The sequence below is a fragment of the Puma concolor genome, chromosome B2 (assembly GCF_028749965.1).
Source record: "Puma concolor isolate L17-30 chromosome B2, mPumCon1.1.hap2, whole genome shotgun sequence".
Taxonomy (NCBI): Eukaryota; Metazoa; Chordata; class Mammalia; order Carnivora; family Felidae; genus Puma; species Puma concolor.
The window spans coordinates 60068169-60094215 of record NC_141671.1 but is presented as its reverse complement, the minus strand read 5'-3'; the positions used below and the strand labels follow the sequence as shown (position 1 = coordinate 60094215).

Below are 26047 nucleotides of genomic sequence, written 5' to 3'. Positions count from 1 at the left end.
TAATTTTTGAGACACAGAGAGAGACAGAGTGCAAGCAGGGGAAGGGCAGAGAGAGAGGGAGACACAGAATGTGAAGCAGGCTTCAGGCTCTGAGAGCCTGATGCAGGGCTCAAACTCACAAACCACGAGGTCATGACCTGAGCTGAAGTTGGATGCTTAACCAACTGAGCCACCTAGGCGCCCTTGACAACTGTCTTTACTAATTTAATGTAAATTTAATTTTGTGAAAGATTATTTAATTTTTCATCCCTTTGAAAGGATCTGAAGATGAAAAATGTGAAGTGGCTGTTGATGTCTACTTCTTTCTCTCTGCGAACTGGACTGAAGATGCTGTCTATGTGAACACATCTGAAGATCTCTATTATGTATTTTGGTTTCTATGTCAAGGAAGAATGGAGGTAATATAATTCCTTATTTGTCTCTTTAACTCATAATATTCTGATTTGAAAAAAAAGCTAAAATTGTTAAATTTGCAAATTCAGTGTTCAAGATGTGTGTAGCTTAAACATAACCTCATATTGATTGAGATTTTTGATTGACGGTGGTTATATGACATTTTGGCTTCTGCACACATGCCGCCCATGGTGCCTTTTGTTATAATTGTATATATTTATGAATTGTATATTTGTGAGTTTCTAATGAGAAGTTTCTATGACTGTAAGGTCAAGTTGCATCTTTTGTGCACATGCTCAGCTCTTGGAAGTCCTCTGTGGCTTTTGAGCCTGTTCTGTGGCTAGGCCTTTCCTGTTCTGTTAGCCCTTAGAGGAGGTTCTGAAGCTATGGCTCTTAACTCTCAGGGGGTAGCTGCTAGGCTATGGTCAGTGTCTGTTTTATCCTTCCTTGCTCATGCCTAACTGTCTAGCACTTTTTGTATTTATAATATAGACAGGTAATAAAGAGATTTGTCATTTTATATCTAGTCTTTTTGTGTTCCATTTATGCTACAATTTGCTGACTAAGTCTCTCAAACAGTTGTGATTATATCACCTTTTTGTTTAAAGATCATAATTAAATCTCCAGGATATTTCCAGGGGGCACCTGGGTGGCTCAGTTGAGCATCCAACTTCCGCTCAGGTCATTATCTCGTGGTTCATGAGTTCAAGCCCTGCATTGGGCTCTGTGCTGACAGCTCAGAGCCTGGAGCCTTCTTTGGATTCTGTCTCCCTCTCTCTCTTCCCCTCCCCCACTCATGCTCTCTCTCTCTCTCTCTCTCTCTCTCTCTCAAAAATAAATAAAAACATTTATATCTCTGGAAATTTCCAATCTCTGGGTAACTTTACCACTTAAATTAGGGGCCTAAGGCAAGAATTCAAAGAATGGCTCTCTTTTTCCCCACTTCACCTACATCTTATACAAATTAGATAATATTATCAAAAAAATAACAATAAGAAACACAAAATTTGGTATCTTAATTTTATTTTTTAAAATTTATTTTGAAAGAGAGAATCCCAAGCAAGCTCCACACTGGAGGCATGGAACCCCATGAGGGGCTTGAACTCACAAACCATGAGATCATGACCTGAGCTGAAATCAAGTGTTCAAACTTTAACCAACTGAGCAACCCAGGTACCCTGAATCCTAATTATAAAGAAATAAAAATCCTTTTTGTCAAAAAGATTGGGGAGTTTTCCAAAAAGTTTAGAGAATTAACAGAGTATTTGTAACCCCTCTTGTCTGGACACAACCTAATCTGGTTATTTTATAGAAACAAAAACCATATTATAATTTTATGTTTGATATATTTTGTATAAAATTTTGAGTAAAGATTCATAAACTTTTCATTATAAATAAATCCATTAATACTGAGGTAATATTATAAGAAATAATACAAGTCAGTTTACTTCAAAAAAGAACCATCTAGAAAGGCATTACAAATACAAGCAAACAGATGTCAATTTCTCAGAACTTTTAATTTCACTTATGCTCTCATAAACATATATTTTGTATATATATATGTATGTATATATATGGATATATATATATTCATAAACATATGTATTAAGCTTCATATAGTTTTACATGTATGTATTTAGCCATTCACAGATACATGACTATGCACATAAATGATTAAAGTTTTTTATCTTTAAGATATATTTAACTTTATCAGCACATAAAAGAACATTATGTATTAAATTTACCTTCTTTTAGGAAACAAGCAAGCAAATCATAGATATCTTGTATACACATTTCTATTTCTCTGTATTCTTTTGAAATAATTACAAACTTGGGGTGCCTGGGTAGCTCAGTTGGTTAAATGTCTGGCTTTGGCTCAGGCCATGATCTCAAGGTTTGTGAGTTCGAGCCCCACATCATGGTCTCTGCTTTCACCACAGAGCCAGCCTCAGATCCTCTGTCCATTCTCTCTCTGCCCTTCCCCTGCTTGCATGCTGTCTCTGTGTCTCTCAAAATAAATGAATAAACTTGAAAAACTAAAATAATCACCAACTTTAAATAAAATAACTACTTTGTTTTTTTTAGACTCAAGAGAAAACACAAATATACCAATCCGATAACTTTTAGCTGGTTTATTTTTTCATGATCACACATTTTATATAATTTTGACAACTTTTATGTTAGGCAAAATAAACATAAATATACATGTATAAACATAAATATACATCATTTAACAACATTTGTATGTCTCAGTTTTTCATTCTGTAAGGAAAAAGGATAACTTAAAATTATATTTAGAGATTCTTTGGGGCATCTGGGTGACTCGGTTGGTTAGGTGTCCAACTCTTGGTTTCATCTCAGGTTATGATCTCATGGTTTGTAGATTGTTGAGCCCCTCATTGGACTCTGCACTGATTGTGAGGAGCCTGCTTGGAGTTCTCTCTTTCTGTCTCTCTCTGCCCTTACACTGCTCATGCTCTCTCTCATTCTCTCTCCCTGTCAAAATAAATAAATAAACTTTAAAACATAAAATAAAATTATATTTATAGATTAATATTTGTATATTTTTCTTATTCTAAAATTGCTCAACTATCCAATGATTATTTGTTATTTCAATTTAATATCAGTGTAAGGTCTTGATGTAAACCAAAGATTTGGAAATTGCAATTTGCACCATCATGTTAAGTCCTTTTGGTTTGTAGTGTCATCAGAAAAAACATTGTAGTACATAAATGTAGTAGAACCAGGGGCGCCTGGGTGGCTCCGCTGGTTGAGCATCCAACTCTGGATTTCAGCTCAGGTCATGATCTCAGGGTTGTGGGATGGAGCCCCACATTGGGCTCTGACCTGAGCATGGAGCCTGCTTGAGATTCAGTCTCTCCCTCTGCCACTCTCCTGCACTCATGCATGCTCGCTTGCTCTCTCTCTCAATAAAAAAAAAAAAAAAAAAAAACTAAATAAAAACAAATAACCATAGTAGAATCAATAAGAATTCACAAGACTAAGTGCTTTTAAATGATACCCACTATTAAAAATTCAATTATTTCTATTTGATATTTTTATAATAATAAACAATCTAAAAAAATAATGATAGACCAGTTCTTGAAAAGTTATATTAAATCATTCTAATTTGCCTAAAGATTAATTTATTTATTGGGAAATCAAATAAGCTCTTTTTAATATAAGTAAACCTCGGTGTTCATATATTTAAAAAAATCAAGACTTTTGAATTTATGCCCAAACTCTAAGGGTGTAATTTTCTTTTCATCTAAAAGACTAATTATATTACACACCAGGTACACATTTTCTGCTTTGTTAAATTTTTGGCAAAGGAAAAACATATAAATGAGGTACAGTTAATCATTTTCCTTTTCCTTTTTTGACTGTTTATCTGAACAATAGTCTTAGAATGTACAAATAATGATAGAAAATGTATTTATGATTAATATTAGTTTTAAAAATTTCCCAAGCAAAAAAGAAAGGAAGAAAGAGCAAAAATGAAGAGATGAAGGGTGCTAGCTTCAGGCAAATATAAAATCATGACTTAATGTTAAAGGTTAATTATCTTTCTCTTCAAAGACCAGTAGAGACTTAAATGGAGAAAAAACTCATTCACACACACACACACACACACACACACACACACACGTTATTATTCCAGATAGTTTAAACAATAACTCATATCCTTAATAATTCCATAGGGGTATATAATTAAAAATCTAGTGCTTATTAATCCCAGAAGTATGAAAATGCAAGAGGGGTTCTTGTGCATTAAACAGAGTAATCTCTCTATTAGACACACAGGACGGAGAGTCTCCTCATGAGAGTTTTTCTCTTTTTGTTCTAATGTTTCTGTCAAATGAACAATCTTGTTCATGTCAAAATTTCCCCAGAGTGGCCACTGCAATTTCAGATTGTCCTTTGAGAAATTATAGCAATTACAGAGATGTGTACCTGACTTACAATATAAAGGGAGAGATGTGTGGTGTTGAAGCCTGTGAGACTGAGAAGACCCCATGAAAACTTAACATAGGTACATAGGTGCCTGTTCAATGTCATGTCTCTAAAACCTACCAAAGAGCAGTCAGTCTAAACTGATAGCCACACAAAAGTTTTTACAAGATTTTGGAAAGGTGACTCAAGGAATAATTTGTTCAAGGAATGCAGATAGCAGTGATTTCTGAACTCATTGTTTATTTAAGTCATCTGGATGATGAAATTGTGGGAGCAATACTTGTCCTCTTACAGTAGACATACTCTTACACTTAGCAGAGGAAGTGATGTTGAAAGAAATTTCCTTTCTCTCTGGATCAAATTGGATCACATAATCAAAGGATTCCTAAAGTGTTTTCTTATTCTTAAGAGGAAAAAATAAATAAATAGCATTTGGGAATGTGATGAAAATAAATTGGAGTTCAGACCTAATACTATACATATGTCACTGTCATAGTTGGAGAGACAAGTGTCCAGTGGTCCCAGAATAGTGCACCACTTGCAGTCTAGGGTTGTGAACTTTGTTATTGAGGGTATTTTAATTAGATCTTTGCAGAATTTTGTGTTTGTTCACTGCTGATCCTCCACAAGACCACTAGACAGTTCTGTTGATCAAGAGAAACTAATTCTCTTAGATTTAACATAGTAATGGAAAACAACACCTAATAGAGTCAGTCTTACTAGTGTCTCAGAAGGGAGAATTTATGGAAGGATGTTAATATGCTCTAGAGCCTTACTTGTAGGGAATGGGTACTTTTAAGGTTCGGTTAGAGTTCATGAATAAAGCCTTGTACTGGTGGACATAATGGGATGAGAGTCTTAAAATGAGGTTGATGAACAAACTGTTATGCTTGGTAAATACTTATGTTAGTTGGTTCACAGTCATACTTTCAAGAAAAAGTATTTCATGGAGCAAAGAGTAAATTTATACACACACACACACACACACACACACACACACACACACTCATATGGTTTTTTTCTCAGTATTTTTAAATATAGGACAAAAAATTTGGTTCACTTGAATTCCCATCATCAAAGACTGAAATTCTAAAGTAATTTTTCATTTCTTTGCATTAAAAAATGTCCTCTCTCAGGTCCTTTTAAATATAAACACTTTTGGAAAGAAAGCACATATATAGAAGTGAGCTTATTTTTTTTTACACACTTGCTACAAAAAGGTTATGAGATTAATTATGAGTTACTGGTGACAGAGGATGCTTTTAAAACAACGTGGAAGAGGGACACCTGGGTGGCTCAGTCGGTTAAGCTTCCTACTTTGGCTCAGGTCATAATCTCGCGGTTTGTGAGTTCAAGCCCTGCATCGGGCTCTGTGATGAAAGCTTGGAGCCTGCTTCGGATTCTGTGTCTCTGTCTCACTCTGCCCTTCCCCCACTTGTGCTCTGTCTCTCTCTATCAAAAATAAATAAAATTTAAAAAAATAATAAAAATAAACGTGGAAGACACAGAGGGGCACTAAAAGTTGGAATAAGAAAGACCTTTACCAAATTTAATTATTTCAATATTTTTTACTAGGTTTAAGTCCAGATAAATTTGAACCAGATAAATTCATCCAGATATATCTTTATTCAACTAAGAATATGACCAAGACATTCTTAATGTTCCCCTCAGCTTAACTGAACTTTAGATAGGCTTCTTCTTGACTATAGATCCCTGACCTCCTTTTACTTGGAGCATTTACTTCATAAAATTTGCAACAGTAAGTTCTTTATCTGCTTCTTTGAAATATATGCAAATCTACTCTCAGCCTCTGGCCAGTTTTAGGGGCCAGGAAATGTCTTCCTCAAGGACCTAGGAACTCTTTCTTTCAAATGAAAACGTTGAAGGAGAAATGTAAATGTTAATATCCAGTGAGAGAGTAGGAGCCTAACTGCAGTGGGTACCAGTTAGCAAACACAGAAAGCCTCCTAACAAACCAAAACCCTTGCAAACTCAAGGATAGCTCAGTGAATGTACTTTACACATTTCATTGATCAATCTCTCCTTTAATTTCCTCCAGTACTTTTTCCCTAGCTAATACCAGCACTTAAGATCTCTCCTGTCTTGTTTCAGCAAAGTTGAGTTCCATCTCTCTCTTCTTTTGAAATAGTTTTGAATAAAGTCTTTCTTGCTTTTTGAACTTTGGTGCAATTTTTACTTTGATGAATACTTTTCTAAGAATCCAGGTTTCTACATATCTTATAAAGAAGTCACTTGCTCCTATAGGTGAAGTCTCTTTCCAGATCTGTTTCATTAACAAGGGTCAAAAAATGGTAAATAGGTCTTTTAGGTCTTAGACTTTCTCCCCTTTAGAATCTCTTTACTAAGTAACTCAACTAATATAATATAGAAGTAGAAAAAATAATATATACAAAAATATGATTTTCCATGAAATGACAGCATTACTTAGTCATTTACTTATATATACAAACCATTTTGTGAAGTATGTTGTGAGTATTGTTCATGTAGCTTAAATTCCATTCAGCCAAAGTTAATTTTGAATGTAGTATTATGTTAGATACCTACATCAGTAATAATGAATTCCCATAAAAAGTATTTCCATAGGTTTTGGGGCACCTGGGTGACTCAGTCGGTTAAGCATCCAACTCTTGATTTTGGGTCAGGTCATGATCTCACCATTGTGGGATCAAGCCCCACATATGGCTCCATGCTGGGTGTGAGCCTGCTTAAGTTTCTCTCTCTCCCTTTCTTTGTGTCTCTCCCTGGTTGCTCTTGTGTGCATACAGTGCTCTCTCTCTCTCTCTCTCTTTAAAAAAAAGAATTTCCATAAGTTTTGTTTTATTTCTTTTCTCCTTGGGAAGAAAAGATCATCCATTGCCAAGATTTATGATTGTATTACAAGCCCTCATCAAACAAACATTATTTAATTATCAAGAATAGAGTAAAATCTTATTCCATTTTTTATGTACATTTTTAATATTGGATGTTTGTGTAATTACAAATGTTATTGATTGTCAATATTAATAATTGTAATATAATTATGTTTATTATTATAAGTTGATCATAATATATTATTAATATAATAGTAATAGTAATCATATATACATACATATAAGTGCTGAACTTTCAAGTAATTTCTGTTACTCTTATCTTGGGCATACATGAGTAGATTTCAACCATTCTTTCTTTTTTTTCTCAGAGTCCCTTGAAAATTTGATGAAGGCTAGGAACAGTTTCCTGACAATAACTTATGCACAATCACAATGTTTTGCACAAAATTTCAGAGGGTTGAGGAACTCTTTTAAGTAGATTTCTTGATTTCCCATATATTCAAAAATTAAGAAATCTCTTCTCTGGATGTGTAATGTAGATTCAGATTTGTATGTACCCACTGATAAAATTTACTGTATTATAAGTTTTTTCTGAGAGACTTTTTCTTATGCCTAAATTTAATTATAGAAGAGTAAAATTTTGTTAGAGGACTAGACTATATGAAAGGATGAGAGACTCTGTTGAAATATCAAATTAAGAATTTTTCAATTGCAGGAATTACTTGCAAGAGTTGTTGGATATAGTAAATAATTTCAGTAAAGAAAAATTAATCATCTTCAACATATAATAAAAGAGTCTTAACAAAGCTTTCAATGTAATTTAGGTGTTCATATGATAGCCCTTACACAAAGGATAATATTTTTTTTGAAATATTATTTTGAGGAATATTTACTAGCCAAGTTTTCTTTTAGTTCTTTCACATTTTCCTAAATCCCAGAAATAATTATTTTGAAAATAAAGCAAAAAATAAAAGTGTATATTTATAGGAAATAATAGTTTGCCATAGTCTGAATTCTGCACTATTATTCCTTGTTGTTAAAACATTGTTTTCTTTCTAAGCTTTGATTATGTATTATTTAGTGACCTAGATTGTTAATAACTAAAAATAACTCTTTAGTGTACGATATTTTTCTCTTCATCATAAAACAGTAAAGTATGCATTCTTTTGTATTTTTCAGTAGAAATAGAGAATTAAGCATATACAGATCTTCACAGATTCTAGGCTTTGAGTGTGTTTAGGTGGTAGTGTTTACTTTTCTTCTTATATTGTATTGAATCATCCCAAACTATACGGAAAAGATGCAAACAAACAAAAAAGCTATAGAAACCCAATATTTGAGAAGCATTAGTTCTTAGAAAATTTGCATGAGCCAAAGGATCAATCTATGAACTCTTGACTAGGCCCCTGAAACAAACAACGTAACCAAATGGAAGATGGGGCAGGTGTTACAAGTGGAGAAAATAACTGCAGAAGCTGCTGTCAGAGATACAGGTTCAAAGTCTGAATAGCAAGAAGGGGGTAAGCATATAAAATGTCTCTGTCCTGAGGCACTATATTGACTGTGCAGGCTAGTCTTCTTCCACTATTTTGAAAACCCATGTAATTTACTCCCTGAAAGGAGTTTAATAGGACTGTGCATGCTTTTTATTTTATTTTATTTTATTTTATTTTATTTTATTTTATTTTATTATTTTAATCTTTTTAGAGAGGGAATGTGTGAACAGAGAGAGAGAATCTTAAGAAGGCACCACACTCAGTGCAGAGTTGTTCACAGGCCTCAATCCCACAACCCAGAGATTATGACCAGAGCCAAATTCAAGAGTGGGACACTCAACTGACTGAGCCACACAGGCACCCTAGGACTGTGCATGCTTAAATTACAATGGTAAACATAATAATATACAAGTACAATATAAAACATAACACCTCCAAAATGAATGATCCAATTAAAAAATGGGCAGAAGACATGAATAGACACTTTTCCAAGGAAGACATCCAGATGGCCAACAGACACATGAAAACATACTCAACACCAATGATCATCAGGGAAATACAAGTCTAACACAGTGAACTATCACCTCACACCTGTCAGAATGGCTAAAATCAACAACATAAGAAACAACAGATGATGGTGAGGATGTGGAAAAAGGGGGACCCTCTTACAGTGTTGGTGGGAATGTAAACTGGTGCAGCCTCTGTGGAAAACAGTATGGAGTTTCCTCAAAAAGTTAAAGATAGAACTACCCTACAATTCAGCAATTGCACTACTAGGTATTTACCCAAAGAATACAAAAACTCAAAGGAATACATGCACTCCAATGTTTATAGCAGCATTATCTACAATAGCCAGATTATAGAAATAGCCCAAATATCCATCGACTAATAAATGGATGAAGACGATGGGCTGTATATACATAGAGTGGAACATTATGCAGCCATTAAAGAAATAAACTCTTTCTATTTTCAATGACATGAATGGACCCAGAAAGTATTATGCTAAGCAAAATAAGTCAGAGAAAGATAAATGCCATATGTGGAATTTAAGAAACAAAACAAATAAGCAAAGGGGGGGGGGAGAGAAAGAGAGAGGCAAACCAAGAAACAGTTTCTTTTTAAAATATTTATTTTTTAATTTATTTTAAGAGAGAGAGACAGAGAGCACATGTATATGTGGGGAAGGAGCAGAGAGTGAGGCAGAGAAAGAATCCCAGGCAGGCTCCACACTATTAGTGCAGAGCCCCATGCCAGGCTCCATCTCAGGAACCATGATATCATGACCCAAGCCTATATAAACTTGAGCCAAAATCAAGAGTCAGTCACTTAAACAACTGAGCCACCCAGGGTCCCCAAAACAGATTCTTAACTATAGAGAACAAACTGATGTTTGCCAGAGAGGAGGTGGGTGGGGGGATGGGCTAAACAGGTGATGAGGATTCAGGAGTGCATTTATTGTGATGAACACAGGGTGATGTATGGAAGTGTTAAGTTACTATATTGTACACATGAAACTAATATAATGTTGTATGTTAACTAACTAGAATTAAAATACAAACTTTAAAAAAAGAAGAAAAATACAAAAAATATTGTAAAGCTTATTACAAGAAATGAAGAAAAATGTGAGTGTGTGTGTGTGTGTGTGTGTGTGTATACAGAACATAAGAGGGATTGGATTTTAGAATAAGATTAATTGTATTGCTTTCATAATTAAACCAAATCAACTAAAAGGAATTCAAAAGTAAACAAGATAATGGAAGACATGCACATTCAAACTGTCCAGTACAATCTCTACAAAACAGTACAGACCAACAAGGAGTAAAAATAAAATCATTAATCACTTGTGTTTATGTATATTCCACTTCTGGGTAATTTGAAGTTTTGGTATTTTGTATTTTCTAGTCATGTCGAAGAAGGAAAATTTGTATATTGTATTTTTATATAGTATATCAGAACAATTGGTGAATTTTAATAAAATTTATTGGTTAAAATATATAAAAGTTAATTTCCTAATTTGATAATTTTGCATATAAAATATTATATGAAAATATAATATCCTTGTTTATAAAAATGACACGCTAATGTAATTGAGGATAAAGTGCAATCACAATAATAGTATGTTCACATATGAATGTACATGTACATATATTATTATACATATATATGGAGAGAATAATAAAAGTGTCATAAAATGCTAATAATTCTTATGTAAATGCTAATTTAACTTTAACTTTGTAGGCAAATTCTAACAGGGCCTCTTTAAGAAAATTTACAACAAATACCCTCTGCATATAGAAAATGATTATGCATTCAAACAGTGAGGGATAAATTTTTTTCCCTAAAGTATAAATACGTAGACATTCAGACAAATATAGAGAAAGCTTAGAGATTGATTTTGTATTTTAGCCATGAGTTAATGGTGAATTGCATTTGAAAAAAAAATCTATCCATGTCAAAGAGATCGTCTCCTTCCCAGTAGACTAAAAATTATTAAGTGATATGAGCTCCAAATAGAAAAATGGAGAAACAGATTATCAGTTGACTCTTACCCAACAGACTAGATCTCTATAAATCATTTATCTATCACCAAAGGACTAGACCATGAAACTAAATTTCTAATCATTGTAGCCATTGATGGGAAATAAGTATAAACAGCGTAGTTGGAAAAGATATGCCTGTGTTTAAGCTGTCCATGAGAGTTGCACTTCCCTGGCAACAAACTTTATGTACTCCTTTAAGGTAAATACACTGGACATGTTTGTGGAAGACCTCCAAAATGGTTAAAATGAAATATATTTTTAAACAGGTAAAATTATAACTTCCATGCATATATGAAATAAAAATGTGTTAAAGATTTTATTTAATTCATTTTTATAAGGGATACATTAAAATGTTGTATCAATCCAATAAATCAATGGATGAATTCAATGAATAAATTCAATAAATGAATCCAATAAATCACTCATGAAGAAAAATTATTTAGGGATACAGAAAACAGTTTTTCCATGGATATGGTTATTAGTATAATGCTATTTCCATCACATCAGTTAACATGTAAGCTACATCTAAAAATTTTTTAAAAAAATTTTAACGTTTATTTATTGTTTTGAGACAGAGAGAAACAGAGCATGAAGGGGGAGGGTCAGAGAGAGAGGGAGACGCAGAATATGAAACAGGCTCCAGGCTCTGAGCTGTCAGAACAGATCCTGATGTGGGGCTCGAACTGACAGACCGTGAGATCATGACCTGAGCCGACGTCAGACGCTCAACCGACTGAGCCACCCAGGCGCCTCTATAAAATTTTGATACAAATTACACTAAGATATTTTAAAACAATTGAATAATAGATGTTGATTTATTTTACTTTATACAATTTATGTATTCCTGTCAATAAACTATGACTTTTTAAAACCGATTTTGATATTAATCAAAACAGTTTATTTTACCTTTGCTAAAGGAATACATGAATTTAATGCATAAAGGAAAGCATGAAATTCAAACTTTGAGATGATTGTAGTATTGTAATGTGATGAATATTTACAAAACTCTTTTTTTAAAATACTTTATAGATGCATGCAAATGAATGCAATTGTTTGACTGAAGAAGGCAATAAGGGATATTGGTGTCTATGTATTCCAAGATGGCCTGGAAAAACGTCTCTGGAAAATACAACTGATTATCAAGAAAGTGGGTGTCAACATGAAGCTATTTATAAAGATGAAATTAATAGATCCAGGTATTTATGAATCATTTGAACAAAGAATATCATCTCCTTATCAAAAAGTTATAATTGTACTGATAAGCCATAATTGATTTTTTAATGATTCAACAATTCCATGCATTTCTACTGCTCACTAAGAAAAGTATACTCTTAATTACATTTATGAATTTCACATAACCCCCTCTCACCCCCCTTCTGGCAAACACAAGTTTCTTTCCTATATTTAAGAGTTTTGTTGTTGGTGGTGGTGGTGTTTGTTGCTTTTTAATAAAATTGTTTATTTATTTTTGAGAGAAAGAGAGGGTGGGAGAAGGCAGAAAGAGAGAGAAAGAAAGAGAGAGAATTCCAAACAGGCTCTGGGCTGTCAGTGCAGAGCCTGACATGGGACTTGAACTCAGGGACTGTGAGATCATGACCTGAGCTGAAACCAAGAGTCGGATACTTACCTGACTGAGCTCCCAGGTGCCCCTGTCATTGTTGGCTGCTTTTTATTTTGTTTGTTTCTTAAATTCCCTATGTGAGATCATATGGTATTTGTCTTTCTCTGACTGATTTGTTTCTCTTAGCATTATACCTTCTAGGTCCATCCAAATTGTTGTAAATGGAAATATTTCATTCTTTTTTATGTCTGAGTAATGTTCTGAGATCTCTCTCTCTCTCCCTCTCTCTCTCTCTCTCTCTCTCTCTAATGCCACATCTTCATTATCCATCTATCAATGGACACTTGGGTTGCTTATATATCTTGGCTATTGTAAATAATGCTGTACTAAACACAGGGGTTCATATATCTTTATGAATTAGTGTTTTTGTTTTCCTTAGGTAAATACACAATAATGGAATTACTGGATCATATAGTAATTCTATTTTTACGTTTTTGAGGAATCTCCATACTGTTTTCCAAAGTGGCCGCACCAGTTTGCACTCTCAACAACAGTTACATGAGTTTTCCTTTTTCTCCACATCCTTGCCAATACTTGTTATTTTCTTGTGTTTTTGATTTTAGCTTCCTGAATTATTTTATAGTAATTAATAATAATATTTTTTGTGTAAAATGATTGGTATTTATATCTCAAACATATGCATATGTACTTATTATATATTATTTACATAATGTATATTATATTCTATTATGTGTAACAACATTAGCAACAAAGGAAGGACAAAAGAGGGACAAAAGAGAACAAAAGTGGGTAAGAAAGACATGTAGTAATAAATTTTCTGTATCACACAAGAATTAAATTAGTATCTGTGATATATTAAGTATGTGGTAGATCTGGTATGTTAAGGTATATATGGTAAACTCCAGAGCAACAGTTAAGAAAATAACTCAAATAATGTAGTAAAAACAGCACTATAGATACTAAAATTTGCCCCAGAAAATATTTACTTCATACAAAAGTAAGTAGTATCAGAATGGATATATGAAAAAGACATGAGATATATGGATAACAAAAAGGAGAATGGCAGACATAAATAAATCCAACTATATTAATAATAATATTAAAATAAAATGGATTAAAAATCCAGCCAAAGGCAAAGATTTTCAGGTTAGATAATTTCTGGATAAACATAGTATATACCATCCATAGGAGATACATTCTACATTTAAATGTACAAATGGGTTGAAAGTAAAAGGATAAAAAAATATATAGCATTCAATCAGCAATCATTGAAACTTGGGGTATCTATGTTAATATCAGACAAAATAGACTTTAAAAGAAAAAAATGGTTATTGAGAAAACAAACAACATTTTATAATTATAAAAAAATCAATCCATGAGAAGATGTAGCAATTATAAACATATATGTACTTAACAATAGAAATTCAAAATACATAAAACAAAAACTGACAGAATTGAAGAAAGAAATGGTGAATTCAACAATAATAGTTGGAAACTCCAATACTACACTTTAAGTAGTGGATGTGACATTTGGTAGATGAACAAATATATAAAACTGAGGAACACTACAGATAAAGTAGAACTGGCAGACAGCTATAGAACACTCTATTCAGCAACAGCAGAATGGCATTCTTCTCTAAAGCACATTGAACGTTTTCCAAGATGTTAATACTAGCTGCAATATATTTAAAAGGATTATGATAATAAAAATATATTTTCTAACTACAATGGAATAAAATTAGGAATCAAAAACAATAAGCTATTCAGTAAATTCATAATATGTGAAAATTAAATAATATAGTCCACATAAATCAATGAATCAAAAAGAAAATACAAGGAACATAGAAAATCATTTGAGATTAATTAAAATATAGATATGGCATGCCAAAATTCATGGGATATAGACAATGCAGCGTTTTTTTTTTCAGTTTATTTATTTGCTTTGAGAGAGACAGAGTGAGCAAGTAAATAGGGTAGGGATAGAGAGAGAGGGAGAGACAGAATCCTAAGCAGGCACCATGCTGTAAGCATGGAGCCCTATGCAGGGCTCTATCTCACAAACTGTGAGATCATGACCTGAACTGAAATCAAGAGTCAGATGCCTAACCGACTGAGCCATCCAGATGCTCAGGTGAGACAGTATTTAGAATAAAAATTATAGCTTCAAATGCTTATGTTAAAAAACAAAGAAGATCTCAATCAATATCCTCAACTTCCACCTTAACGTAATGGAAAAGGAGAAAACCAAATCTAAAGCAAGCCCTAGTTTGCCTCAGTGGCATCTGTACGATTCCCTGGTGTTGCTGCAGGGAGGGAGTGTCTCCGCTGGCCTGATCTTCTTTCTAATCACCTTCCAGGAGTCATCTATGTGGTTAGGACTGGTGGGCCAGGTGAGTCAGTCACATCTGGAGAGGCTGGTGGTACTAGAGGTGGTGAGGCCTTAGGACTAGGGTCAGGCTCCAGTGGAGTTTCAGCAGCCAGGGTGGCTAGAGGCACAAGTGTCAGTGAGGGGTACAGTGGGGCATATGACAGCGGGGTTCCCTCAGGCTTCTGCAGCAGTATAGGTATTTCAGTTTGGGGCCAGCATTTGGAGGAAGCCATGACATGAGCCATCATAACGTTACAGTTCTCTTCAATACAGACTTTTAGCCAAAGTGGCTGGGATAAGACCAGTTCTTGCCAATAGGCAATGCAGGAAAATTGGTTGGAGTGGCCTTGATCCCCCACAACGACCCTCAACACTTGGCCAACTAGTTCCTTATCAAGTGAGCCCTTGAAGGGGCAGCCGACCCTGAAAGATGGCTAATTTCACAGAATGTCCAGAGTTTTCCAGGAGATAATTTCACACCATAATCTCCTGAATATCCCTTTATGAAATTCCTCAACATACACTCTAGGGGAGTCAGCTTACTCTGCTTTCCACCCATTTCTTACCCCTAATGGATAACTTTCATGCACAAGAGATGAAAAAGGGGGAAGGGAGGGACTAATTTGTTGAGGATGCATACTCACTTCTTCCATTTCCAACCACTCTCCTCTCAGAGATATTTCAGGTGCCTCTTAGCATTGATGAGTTCAATATCAAGCCCTGATCTGAATCAGACTCCTGAGGAAGTCTGACATGCTCTAAGCCATATGAGGTCGCCATGGAACCACCGAGGATCAGGACTCAACACTTTGCTTTGGCCATTGGTCAGGTCCAGGTGGAACCTTTCCACTGTCCATCTCATTTGCACAGTTACACAGCTACTCCAACCTGCTGCCCAGCACCCAGTGCCTTAGAGTTGCAGTTTCATTCCTTATGGAACTACTCGGGCAACTCTGGGAGGTGATCAGGCTCCCCTTCTGTCTCTTAGGGGCAGGTCTGCCAAAAGAACCCAGGTTCTTACCAGTCTAACAGGTGGCACTCCCTGAGCTGGTTCCTGGGCCTCACAGTTTCCTTTGTGCATCCCAGCCTTCACCCAGCCTGCCAGGCTAGTCTCCTACAGTTCACTAGCTTCAGGTGAGGTCGCCTCTCCCAGTGCCCTGAGGTTTGTACCCTGGTGACAAGGGAGGTGAAACACCATTTCTGCCTCCCAGGTGAACCCCCACGAAATGTAGCATAAGTCAGACACAGAAAGTTGGGACATTGAGGTTTTCTTTCCAGGAAGCAGCTTTATTTTGTGCCAGCACGGGCTCAGCGGGCTAAGACCCAAAAGGCTGAGCCCTGAACACCTAAGGGTAGAGGGAGGGGGGTTGCCTTTTGTCCAATGTTTGCTCCTTTGTCTCCCATTTATGGTAACATACAGTTTGAATAGGTGGTCTATGTTACAGAGTTGAGGAATGTTGCAAAGGTGCACATAGCCAGGATGCCTTCCCTTGTCTTGAGGTTTATACCATATTCCTTAGGGAGTTCTACCAGGAGAACACATCTCATGTTTATTCTATGTCATTTAGAAAGTAAATATCTTTTTAAATTGCTAAAATAAGTATTATTTTCACTTTCTAAACATACAAGTAATTTGTGTTATAGCAATGAATTTTCTGGCTTTCTTTCTGGGACCTTTAAAATAAACTCGTTTCTTTAATGATCTATTTTTTAAATTTTCACATTTTCCATGTAATGCTAAATATAAGCAAAACACTATTTTTCATTTATAAGCAAAAGTTTTGTTTTAAAGTGTAAAATCTAAAAGTATATGATAAAATCAAGTATAGTTTCAAAACCTGTTTCTGTAGTGTTAGGAGGCTTATGTAAATACAGCTTTAGGTGACTATGCCACAGAAATATATTTTGATCAGGGTTTTTCTTAAGTTACTTCTGAACCAGGAAGTCTGATGATTATTAATTTCTAAGACTTTTAATGTTTGCTATGATATTGATGACTTTTCTAATTAAAGAACTTGAATGTCTTGTTTTGTGTTTATTTTTAATTTTTGGATATGCCATGAATACTTTTCTGGCTTCCAGGCAAGTTTTGTTACATTTTAGTCTCAGAAAAAAAGAAAAAGAAAAAAAAAAGAAAGAAAGGAAACTGAACTGCATATAAATATGGCTTACTGTATGTGTGCATATATGTATGTATTTTTTGTTTATGATTAGTTTTGTAACCACTAAACCACATTTCTCTAGCCGCTGAATCCTTTTGTCTACTGAATTTATATATACATACACACACACACACATATGTATGTGTATATTAATATGACATATATATGTATAATTAATATAAGACACATATAAGTGTATATGAAATACATATATCAATATAATGCATAACATAATACATATAACATGTATATATGTATATATATACATATATACATATATGTGTATATGTATATATGTAAATATATACATATATACATATATGTGTATGTATATATGTGTATATATATATATATTTGCTGTTGTTTGTTTTGTTTTGTTTTGTTTTGTTTCTTTTTATTGTGCTTTGGACAGTGTGATAACCTTGTGTCTCTAAACTTTAGAGTAAAATGATATAGAGGTCATTAATTCATTTAAGCAATTCTAAAGTAGGTATCCTTGTGTTTTCTGTATCCATGCCAAAAATTAATTATAACAAACTTCATTAAAGGAAGCACTTTTGTATAATTAATTTTCAACTATAGCATGAGTTGAAACTTAGCTAATATATACACAATTATCTTCCACGTGTCTTTTTTTTTTTTTTTTTTCTTTTAGGTGCAAACCAATGCATATGTTATGATATAAAGTCAAAGTTTGACTACGTTATAGCTGCAGGCTCTATGACTTTTCATGCTTTAATTTCATATGTCAAACAATAAAAATGTATGCATGTTATATGATTTTGTGCTACCTGGGCCAGATTTTTTATTTTACTTCATTATATCTAAATAGCTTTTTATAGGTCTAACCTTTTTGCATTACTTTTGAAATTATCTTCTAAGACTTGGAATTTCATGAAGCTGTTTATTCAGAACCTTTAAGATGACCTTTCTCTTGAGCATAATTCAATTTTAAAATACATTTGATGGTTATATAGTCAAACAATATTAATGGAGCATCCACTGTGTATAAGGCATATGGATCCTAGTCTTAGCACTTAGGGGAATAAGTACAGTGATGTATTTAATTTCTTCTCTTCCAAGGATACATTTCCCGTTAAAACACTAAATAATGAAAAAATTTAAATCACAGTATTTATAAATGAGACCGTATTTTCAACAGACATGTTTTGCTTTGTTCTTCAATCATATCATTACTTGTTTCAAACTTAAGTATAATTCAAATTGGCTTATTTAATAATAAAGTTAGTAACACATTCATGAAATCTTTTAGTCCAATTTATTTTCTCAAAGTAAAAGTACTATGAAATTATAAGAACACTTAAAAATTATAAATAATATATGTGGCCCATTATAATTTTCCTGACTTTTTTTTTTAACAAAACTGATGTACTTGTCACTGAAAAGCTTTCAATTTAGTAGCAATTTATCTTCGCACTGGGTATCCATATATACATGTATATCAGCATTTAAATTTGTAGTATTAATTGGGATGAAAAATGTTCCAGATACTTGTACAAGATTGGGTGAGTGCTTTAGTAAACTGGAGAAATTTATTTAGGTCAATGATTTTCAAAGAGATGCTTTTGCATTCTGGGGACATTTTGGAAATTTCTAGGGTCATTCTAATATTCAGTATAATTGGTTGAAACAGCTGTCATTTAGCAGGTGAGTGGTAGATAATGAATGTTATAAGTTTTTCAGCGCACAGAATAGTTCCATGAACAACAACAGTAAAAAGCATTCCATCGTTTATACCATTTTCAAAAGTCCCAACGTATATTAATGTGGATATAAAACTTTTTTTTATAAATATCTGAGCCAGTGTCTTAACTCTATTTTACATACTGACACAAAATATTTTTATAAAATTTTAATAATCGTTGGATTTTCCAGGAATGAAACTTTCATGTTAATCAAGTACATATTATGTTTTATTCAGAAGTTTATTAGAATTTGTTAACCATATTGAAAAATTATATCATTCTACTTGAATTTCTAATAAACTACTATTATCAGTCTCCACTTACAGCTGCCAAATCCATGTTCAATAACTTTATTTCAAGCAAACATATGCACATATGATATGACTGCTAGCAGACTTGCCTTCCCAGTAATGAACACATGTAATCCTCTTCTATGAGATATAGTACTGATAATTTTACAGATGAGAAAACTAGGGCACAGTAACTTCTAAATAAGTTAGAGAAGAAGAATTAGAACCAGGGTTCCCTTTCCAAGGCCAGTGCTTTGAATATATCAAAGCATCAACTATACTGACTGCCATTAACAATCTCAGTGATCCTTGGCAAATTGCATTAAACGGATAAATTTTTCACAACTACAAGAAGAAAAATTTGAACTAATTGACCTTTAACATTCTTGCTGGATCCAAACACCTACCATCATATAAATTTATGAGTGTAATGACTTAGGTTCAGTAGGTTAATTTTCATTAATAATAACAAGAAAAGTAATTTGACATTGCTCTTCTCAACTCATTGACATGTTTATATGATTATCTTAAGTGCCTTTTGAATAGTTGGCAAAGGATACTTTAAAATCACAACACTTTACTTTAGACCAAAGATTATCTATGTGATTTATGTTTCTTCATCACCTTATGCATCCTTATTCTGATGCTTTTTATGCATGTATCTACAATATTCAAAGGAATAAATGGGCACATATTATACAGTGTATAATTGTATTAAAATGGCATATCATAATCCACTTTACCTAAGGTGGTGCCGAGCATATAGGGAAGTATATTGAGAAACAAGAATGGATGTTCAGTGTATTTAGGTCAATGCCAGTCATATAGAAAATGCAAACATATATTTATGGAATTAATATAGAAATGAATAAATACTATGAATAAAAACTATTATTAATTAAAACCCACGTCTAGGGGCGCCTGGGTGGCTCAGTCGGTTAGGCGTCCGACTTCGGCTCAGGTCATGATCTCACGCTCCGTGAGTTCAGGCCCCGCGTCGGGCTCTGTGCTGACAGCTCAGAGCCTGGAGCCTGTTTCAGATTCTGTCTCCCTCTCTCTCTGACCCTCCCCCGTTCATGCTCTGTCTCTCTTTGTCTCAAAAATAAATAAATGTTAAAAAAATTAAAAAAAAATAAAACCCATTTCTCATAGGCATGAAATTAAATACTTCAAACTTGATTTGTGCGTCTCAGCCTATTGATAGTGCTGCTATCGGCTCGTCATGCCTGGGGTGTTTGGCACTCACCCGCCTGCAGCCAATGTCTGGGACACTCACTTCGCCGCTGGGAATGCCAGAGACCTACAGCACTTGGGCCTATGCTAACTTCTGAGAGCCCTCGCAAGTATTTCCACAGGCCAGTGTTGCTACAGGACTCTCCGGGTGGTTTTTTATTATTTTATTATTCTTATGCACCTCAGCAACAATTATCAGGAAACTTTGAATTTTTTTTTTTTTTTTTTTTTTAAACCACCGGTTCTGGCCAGCACAGGGTTCGCTTCTGGGAGAGGTTGCATCTTAGGTAAAGAGAGGGCAGATCTAGAATTGTGGCTTTTTGGGGGAGGAGAGGGTGGTATCTAGGGATTCTTGAGTTCACTATGCTGGTGAGTTTAAAACACACCAGTCAGCGGAAATTAAAGCCTGGGGAGGGAAAAGCAGAGTCAGGCAAAAGATCGGTCATCTAGGTCAACCAGTGCTTTCTAAAAAGGGGAACTTCCGGTGGGGCTTTAGTTGTGTACCTGGCAGTGTGTCTATTCAGGATACATGTCTTTGAAATGAATGCCTTGACAAAAGTTTATTGCAAGCACTTATATTGCAATCAAAGAAGCTAATTGTCAGCAGAAGCTAATTTGTCACACTACAAAACAGTACTGCAAATTTTTACATAAGTCCTGACGAACACAGAGACACTAACCTTGTCATTTAGTCTCACCAGAGTTAATGACACTGTCCTAGGTTACATAGAAATTAAAGTGGCAGAACCTGTATTTTGAGTCTGCCTCTGTCTTTCACCAAAGTTCTTTTCACTCATTCTGCACAATAAGGCAAAATTAAGTTTGCCAAGTATGGACATTTTCTTTCTTATTTTATTTATTTTGAAGGGGGAGGGGCAGAGAGAGGTAGAGGAAGAATCCCAAGCAGGCTCCACACTCAGCGTGAAGCCCTAAGTGGGGTCTATCTCACCTCACTAAGATCATGACCTCAGCTGAAATCAAGTCAGATGCTTAACTGACTCAGTGACCCAGGATGGATATTTTCTTTGCTTTTCTCTTCTTTTTTTACGTTTATTTATTTATTTTAAGAGAGAAAGAGAGGGAGAAAGAGAACTCCACGTTGTCAGTGAGGAGCCCTATATACAAACTGCAAGATCATGCATGACCAGAGCCGAAACCAAGAGCTGGATGCTCATCCAACTGAGCCATCCAGGTGCCCAGTATGGACATTTTCCATAAGAATATATAAAAGTGTGCCCACAACCATATTTATTGTATTGCTATCCTGTGTATTTAAGTACATATGGGATAAATATTTAAATTATATGACTAATTGGATTTTGTGTTTTTGCATGTTGCAGATGCAGCTGTTCTCTTGGTTACATGGACCCATTATGTATCCTCAATGCTGAGGATTGCTTAGGAAACCAGAGTACATCAGTGCATGGCCTCTGCTTGGTCCATTTGCACAAGTGCAACGGTGGTCTGCAAAGACATGGAAGAAATGTCTGTGAAATAGAAACCAAAGATTGTAAATCTGTGCCCTGCAAAAATGGAGCAGCCAGTATACATTTAAGTGGCTATTTCTTCTGCAATTGTGTCCCAGGATCTACAGGCAAGTATTTCTGAGAACTCAAATTCTCTACTGGATAATGTTAGCACATTTATTTAATGTATTTCAAATGTAGCTAATGATTAGTACTGTAGGCTGCTTTCTCATTTAGCAAAGTAACAATATCTTCACTTAGAATAATAGGATTGTTTCTTTGGGCAATTACATTGCTGACTACGCAGCCTTGGCTCATGCAAATGAGGCTAAACAGTCCAGGCTGAACCATAGAGAATATGATATATATGTCAAAGGTCTGTGGAGAAAAACAGGCAGCCATAACCTCCCAATAATTTTGCCTAAACAGCTTCAGTATTGCCCTTCAACCTCCTCTTTGGCTGCCTAAGCATACTGAGTGCTTACATTAAAAATAAAACTTAGTTTCAGTATTTTCTCAGTCAGTTTAATGCTCCATTAGTAAAATTAAAAAACTCCATAAAACCACAAACATACTTTATCTTCTGTAAAGTTATATAGGACGACATTCACGTTGGCTGTGTAGTAATAAGGCATCTTTTGATATAAAAATATCAGAAATTAAGCATTCAAATTTATATTGAGGATTTTATGCTTGGTCGTACATTAAAATAATTGTTAATAATTTCAAAACTTCTTTAGTTTAATTGCTTTATAAAAAGCAGTATGGAGGCCACACAGAAGAAAATAATATTGTCACTTTTAAACCACACCTAATTTTAAGCAAAATAATGAAAAACAGTTTTGTGTAATTTGATATCCCCTTTTATTAAGCAGACCCAACTAAACATTATTTGGATTTCCATCTTAAAATGAAAAATATTTTCCCTGTTTGATATTTAAAGTAATATCCTGAAGGTTTTGGAGTTAATTTAAAAAGATAAGTTCCAAGAATGGAATTGGTGATATTATTGGAATAAATGTGTGGCCATCCAGATTAGTTTTTTTTTTAAGATGAAAATATATTTGCTGTATAAATTCTGGTAAGCTTGCTAAAAAGTTTGTCTCCTTACTTGACATTTCACATTTCAAACATCTTCTTAGTAAAAATAAAATAACATAAAATGTGCTAGCATTGTTGAAACATAGGTATCTGCCTTAAGGGGAAAAACACATATATACACCTGTTTTGTAAACATAGAATGTCCTCCAAAATTCAGTGAAAATATAATAGTAATCACTAACTAACATAAAATGGAATAAAGAATGGAATTTAACTCTTCTTAATACTATTACTAAGAGAAAAGGTCCTTTGATATTTGCATATTCTGTGTGTGTATGTACATATGTATATGTATGTGCACACATAGTGAGCATCCTATCATTTTGTGTATCAATATTGTATATTGGCTGTAAATTATATGATCATTAATTATGTATTTTATATATATATGTCATTATATATGTATGATCATTAATTGTGTGTGTGTGTGTGTGTGTGTGTATATATATATATATATATATAATACAATCTAAATAGTTCAACCACATGTAATACTCACCATTGGTGAGTATTATTAGGAAAGCCTGTATCTTCTATGAGGTCTCTCTGTTTCTACTGAATTATAAAGAACTCTGTGGGTTTCCTCATATCCAAATATTCACTTCTACTCTTAAACTCTTCACACAGTGAAATGGGAAGAAACTGATAATTCTAAATTTTCCCAAGGGTACAGAATTAATCCCATTGAAAGAAGAATATTTTGTGAGCAATTTAAAATCAGTACTCCACTTTTTCTCTCCACTCCTTTCTCTCCCTCTGTCTGGCTTCTCCCAGTTGTCAGTTCTCTCTCCCTTCACCTAGATTCTTTATTCATTCTCTTCTCTTCTACCTAGTTCCTTTTCCCTTTATATTTTATTTCTTCTTTCCCTTTCTCCCCTTCCATCTGGTTTCTACCCCTCTCTTTTTTCCCCTTGATCTAGTTTTTCCACCTCCATCTATGAACTCATGTGTTTCCTATAGAAATCTGTAAGGTGTTAGCATACCTTTCATATGAGGGTGATTACCTCCTTTTTTAATCCTGTCATCTTTTTGGGAAATTTTAGCCTTATATGCAAACTTCTAGGTTAAACGTTATCTCTATATGTAGTGTCAGCCCTACCTCAAGTGTTTCTCATTCAGTAATTCTAGGGTTCAGTAGGTGTGGCTGATGCTGATGCTGCTGGTTCACGAACCACACTTTGTGAGAACCACTCTTCTAACCCATTACATTATATTCATGAAGAGTGCTTGTGTGTATATGAAAATGTAAAATTGAGCTTTAAGTATGGGCTGCCATTCAGCATAGCATAAGGAACCTATCTATTCTAATCTTCTGGTGACCACTAACTCCTGGAGTTAAGGTGATGCCATCAAATGGTAAGGCCATATACTTGGGTGGATCTTACATAATAAATTTGATTCCAGTGCTATTATCTGAAGTGCCCCAAAGATATATTAAAAAAAAATAATGTTTATTTATTTTTGAGAGAGAGAGGAAGAGAGAGAGAGACAGAGAATGAGCAGGGGAGGGAGAGGGAGACACAGAATCCAAAGCAGTCTCCAGGCTCTGAGCTGTCAGCATAGAACCAGATGTGGAGTTCAAACCCACTAACTGTGAGATCATGGCCAGAACTGAAGTCAGACGCTTAACTGACTGAGCCACCCAGGTGCCTCAAAGTTCCACAAAGATTTTGAAATGTGAGAGTAATTCCAATGGATTTTTTCAAGCAGTAGTCTTTTTGCAATTCTCATGTTGTATCTATGATATTTTAGTGATGGAATCAAAATTTTATCTTTTTTTTAGTTAATTTTTTTTCCTTGTCACTTTGACACTTTCAACACTGCTGGTTTCTAAAATGTTTTATAGTCAAAATAAGAGCTCTTCTTACCTAAAATTATCTTTGCCTTTACTTCAAATATTTTGGGTTTCTCCTGCTCTTGACATAGGTAACCAAATTCTCTTTTTCCTCCTCTTCTTGTTGTCTTGATAACAAGAAGAGGCTAGGAAGCTCTTTGATTAGCAAAAGGATCCATGCTGTTCTATACAATTAGGCCCAGCTTTTCCCTATTTAAAATGGGCCTGAGCCAAGCCCTTGATATCCTGCCTTCTTTTCAACAGATTTACATAATAAGGTCCCCTATCTTAAAAGCAAACTCTTTCTCTGCTATAGGCATAGATTGTAAATTTGACTTACACAGCTCTGTGGTTCTCTACCCTTCCAGATGACAACTTTCTTTACTTTTTAAATCTTAATGATCTTGGCAGTAGAAACATTTTCAAATCCCATGCATTTTTTACACATTGTTAACTTCTAGTCCTATAGAAATTCAAGGGTATGCCTCAACCAAATTTGTGCTTTAGCTGGAACCCAGGTGCCTTTATACACTCTCAAGTATTGATGACTGATTATCAATGTTCTAATATGTCGGTTTATTTCTCAGATGGCCTGCCCAGTATGAGGTAGTATGAATACACACATACTTTAGGACTTTGGTGAGTCTGTTCTTACTGACAGACTCATTGGGGTCCACAGAAAGCTCACTTTGTCCCTAATTGTTTTTCTATCGAACCTGGAACTGACGGAAGTCAAAGAATGTTATTAATTTATATATAATCAGGTCATGAAAGTTACTATATCCAGGTGGTTTTGCATCTCATTTTTAAAAATTTTATTTATTTATTTTGAGAGAGAGAGTGAGAGAGCTAGCAGGGGAAGGGCAGAGAGAGGCTGAAAGGCGAAGGAAATGAAAGCAAACATAAACTATTGGGACCTCAGCAAGGCAAAGGCTTCTTCGCAGCAAAGGAAACAATCAACAAAGTAAAAGGCAGCCTACAGAATGGGAGAAGATATGTGCAAATGACATATCTGATAAAGGGGTTAATATGCAAAATCTGTAAGAATTTATCAAACAACACCCCCAAAAAACAAACAACACAGTTAAGAA

The 26047-nt window shown here is 34.4% G+C and overlaps 1 protein-coding gene across 1 annotated transcript in view; it reads left to right on the top strand.

Annotated features, from left to right (window-relative positions):
* Positions 1-23462, top strand: part of LOC147581010 (protein eyes shut homolog) — a 180227-nt gene extending 156765 nt beyond the window's left edge. The window contains exons 7-9 of the mRNA XM_086707165.1: positions 259-398; positions 12244-12410; positions 21896-23462. Coding sequence (XP_086563291.1) covers positions 259-398; positions 12244-12410; positions 21896-22163 — 575 coding nt within the window. The 3' untranslated portion in view covers positions 22164-23462. The remainder of the gene's footprint in view (positions 1-258; positions 399-12243; positions 12411-21895) is intronic.
* The last annotated feature ends 2585 nt before the right edge of the window (positions 23463-26047 follow it).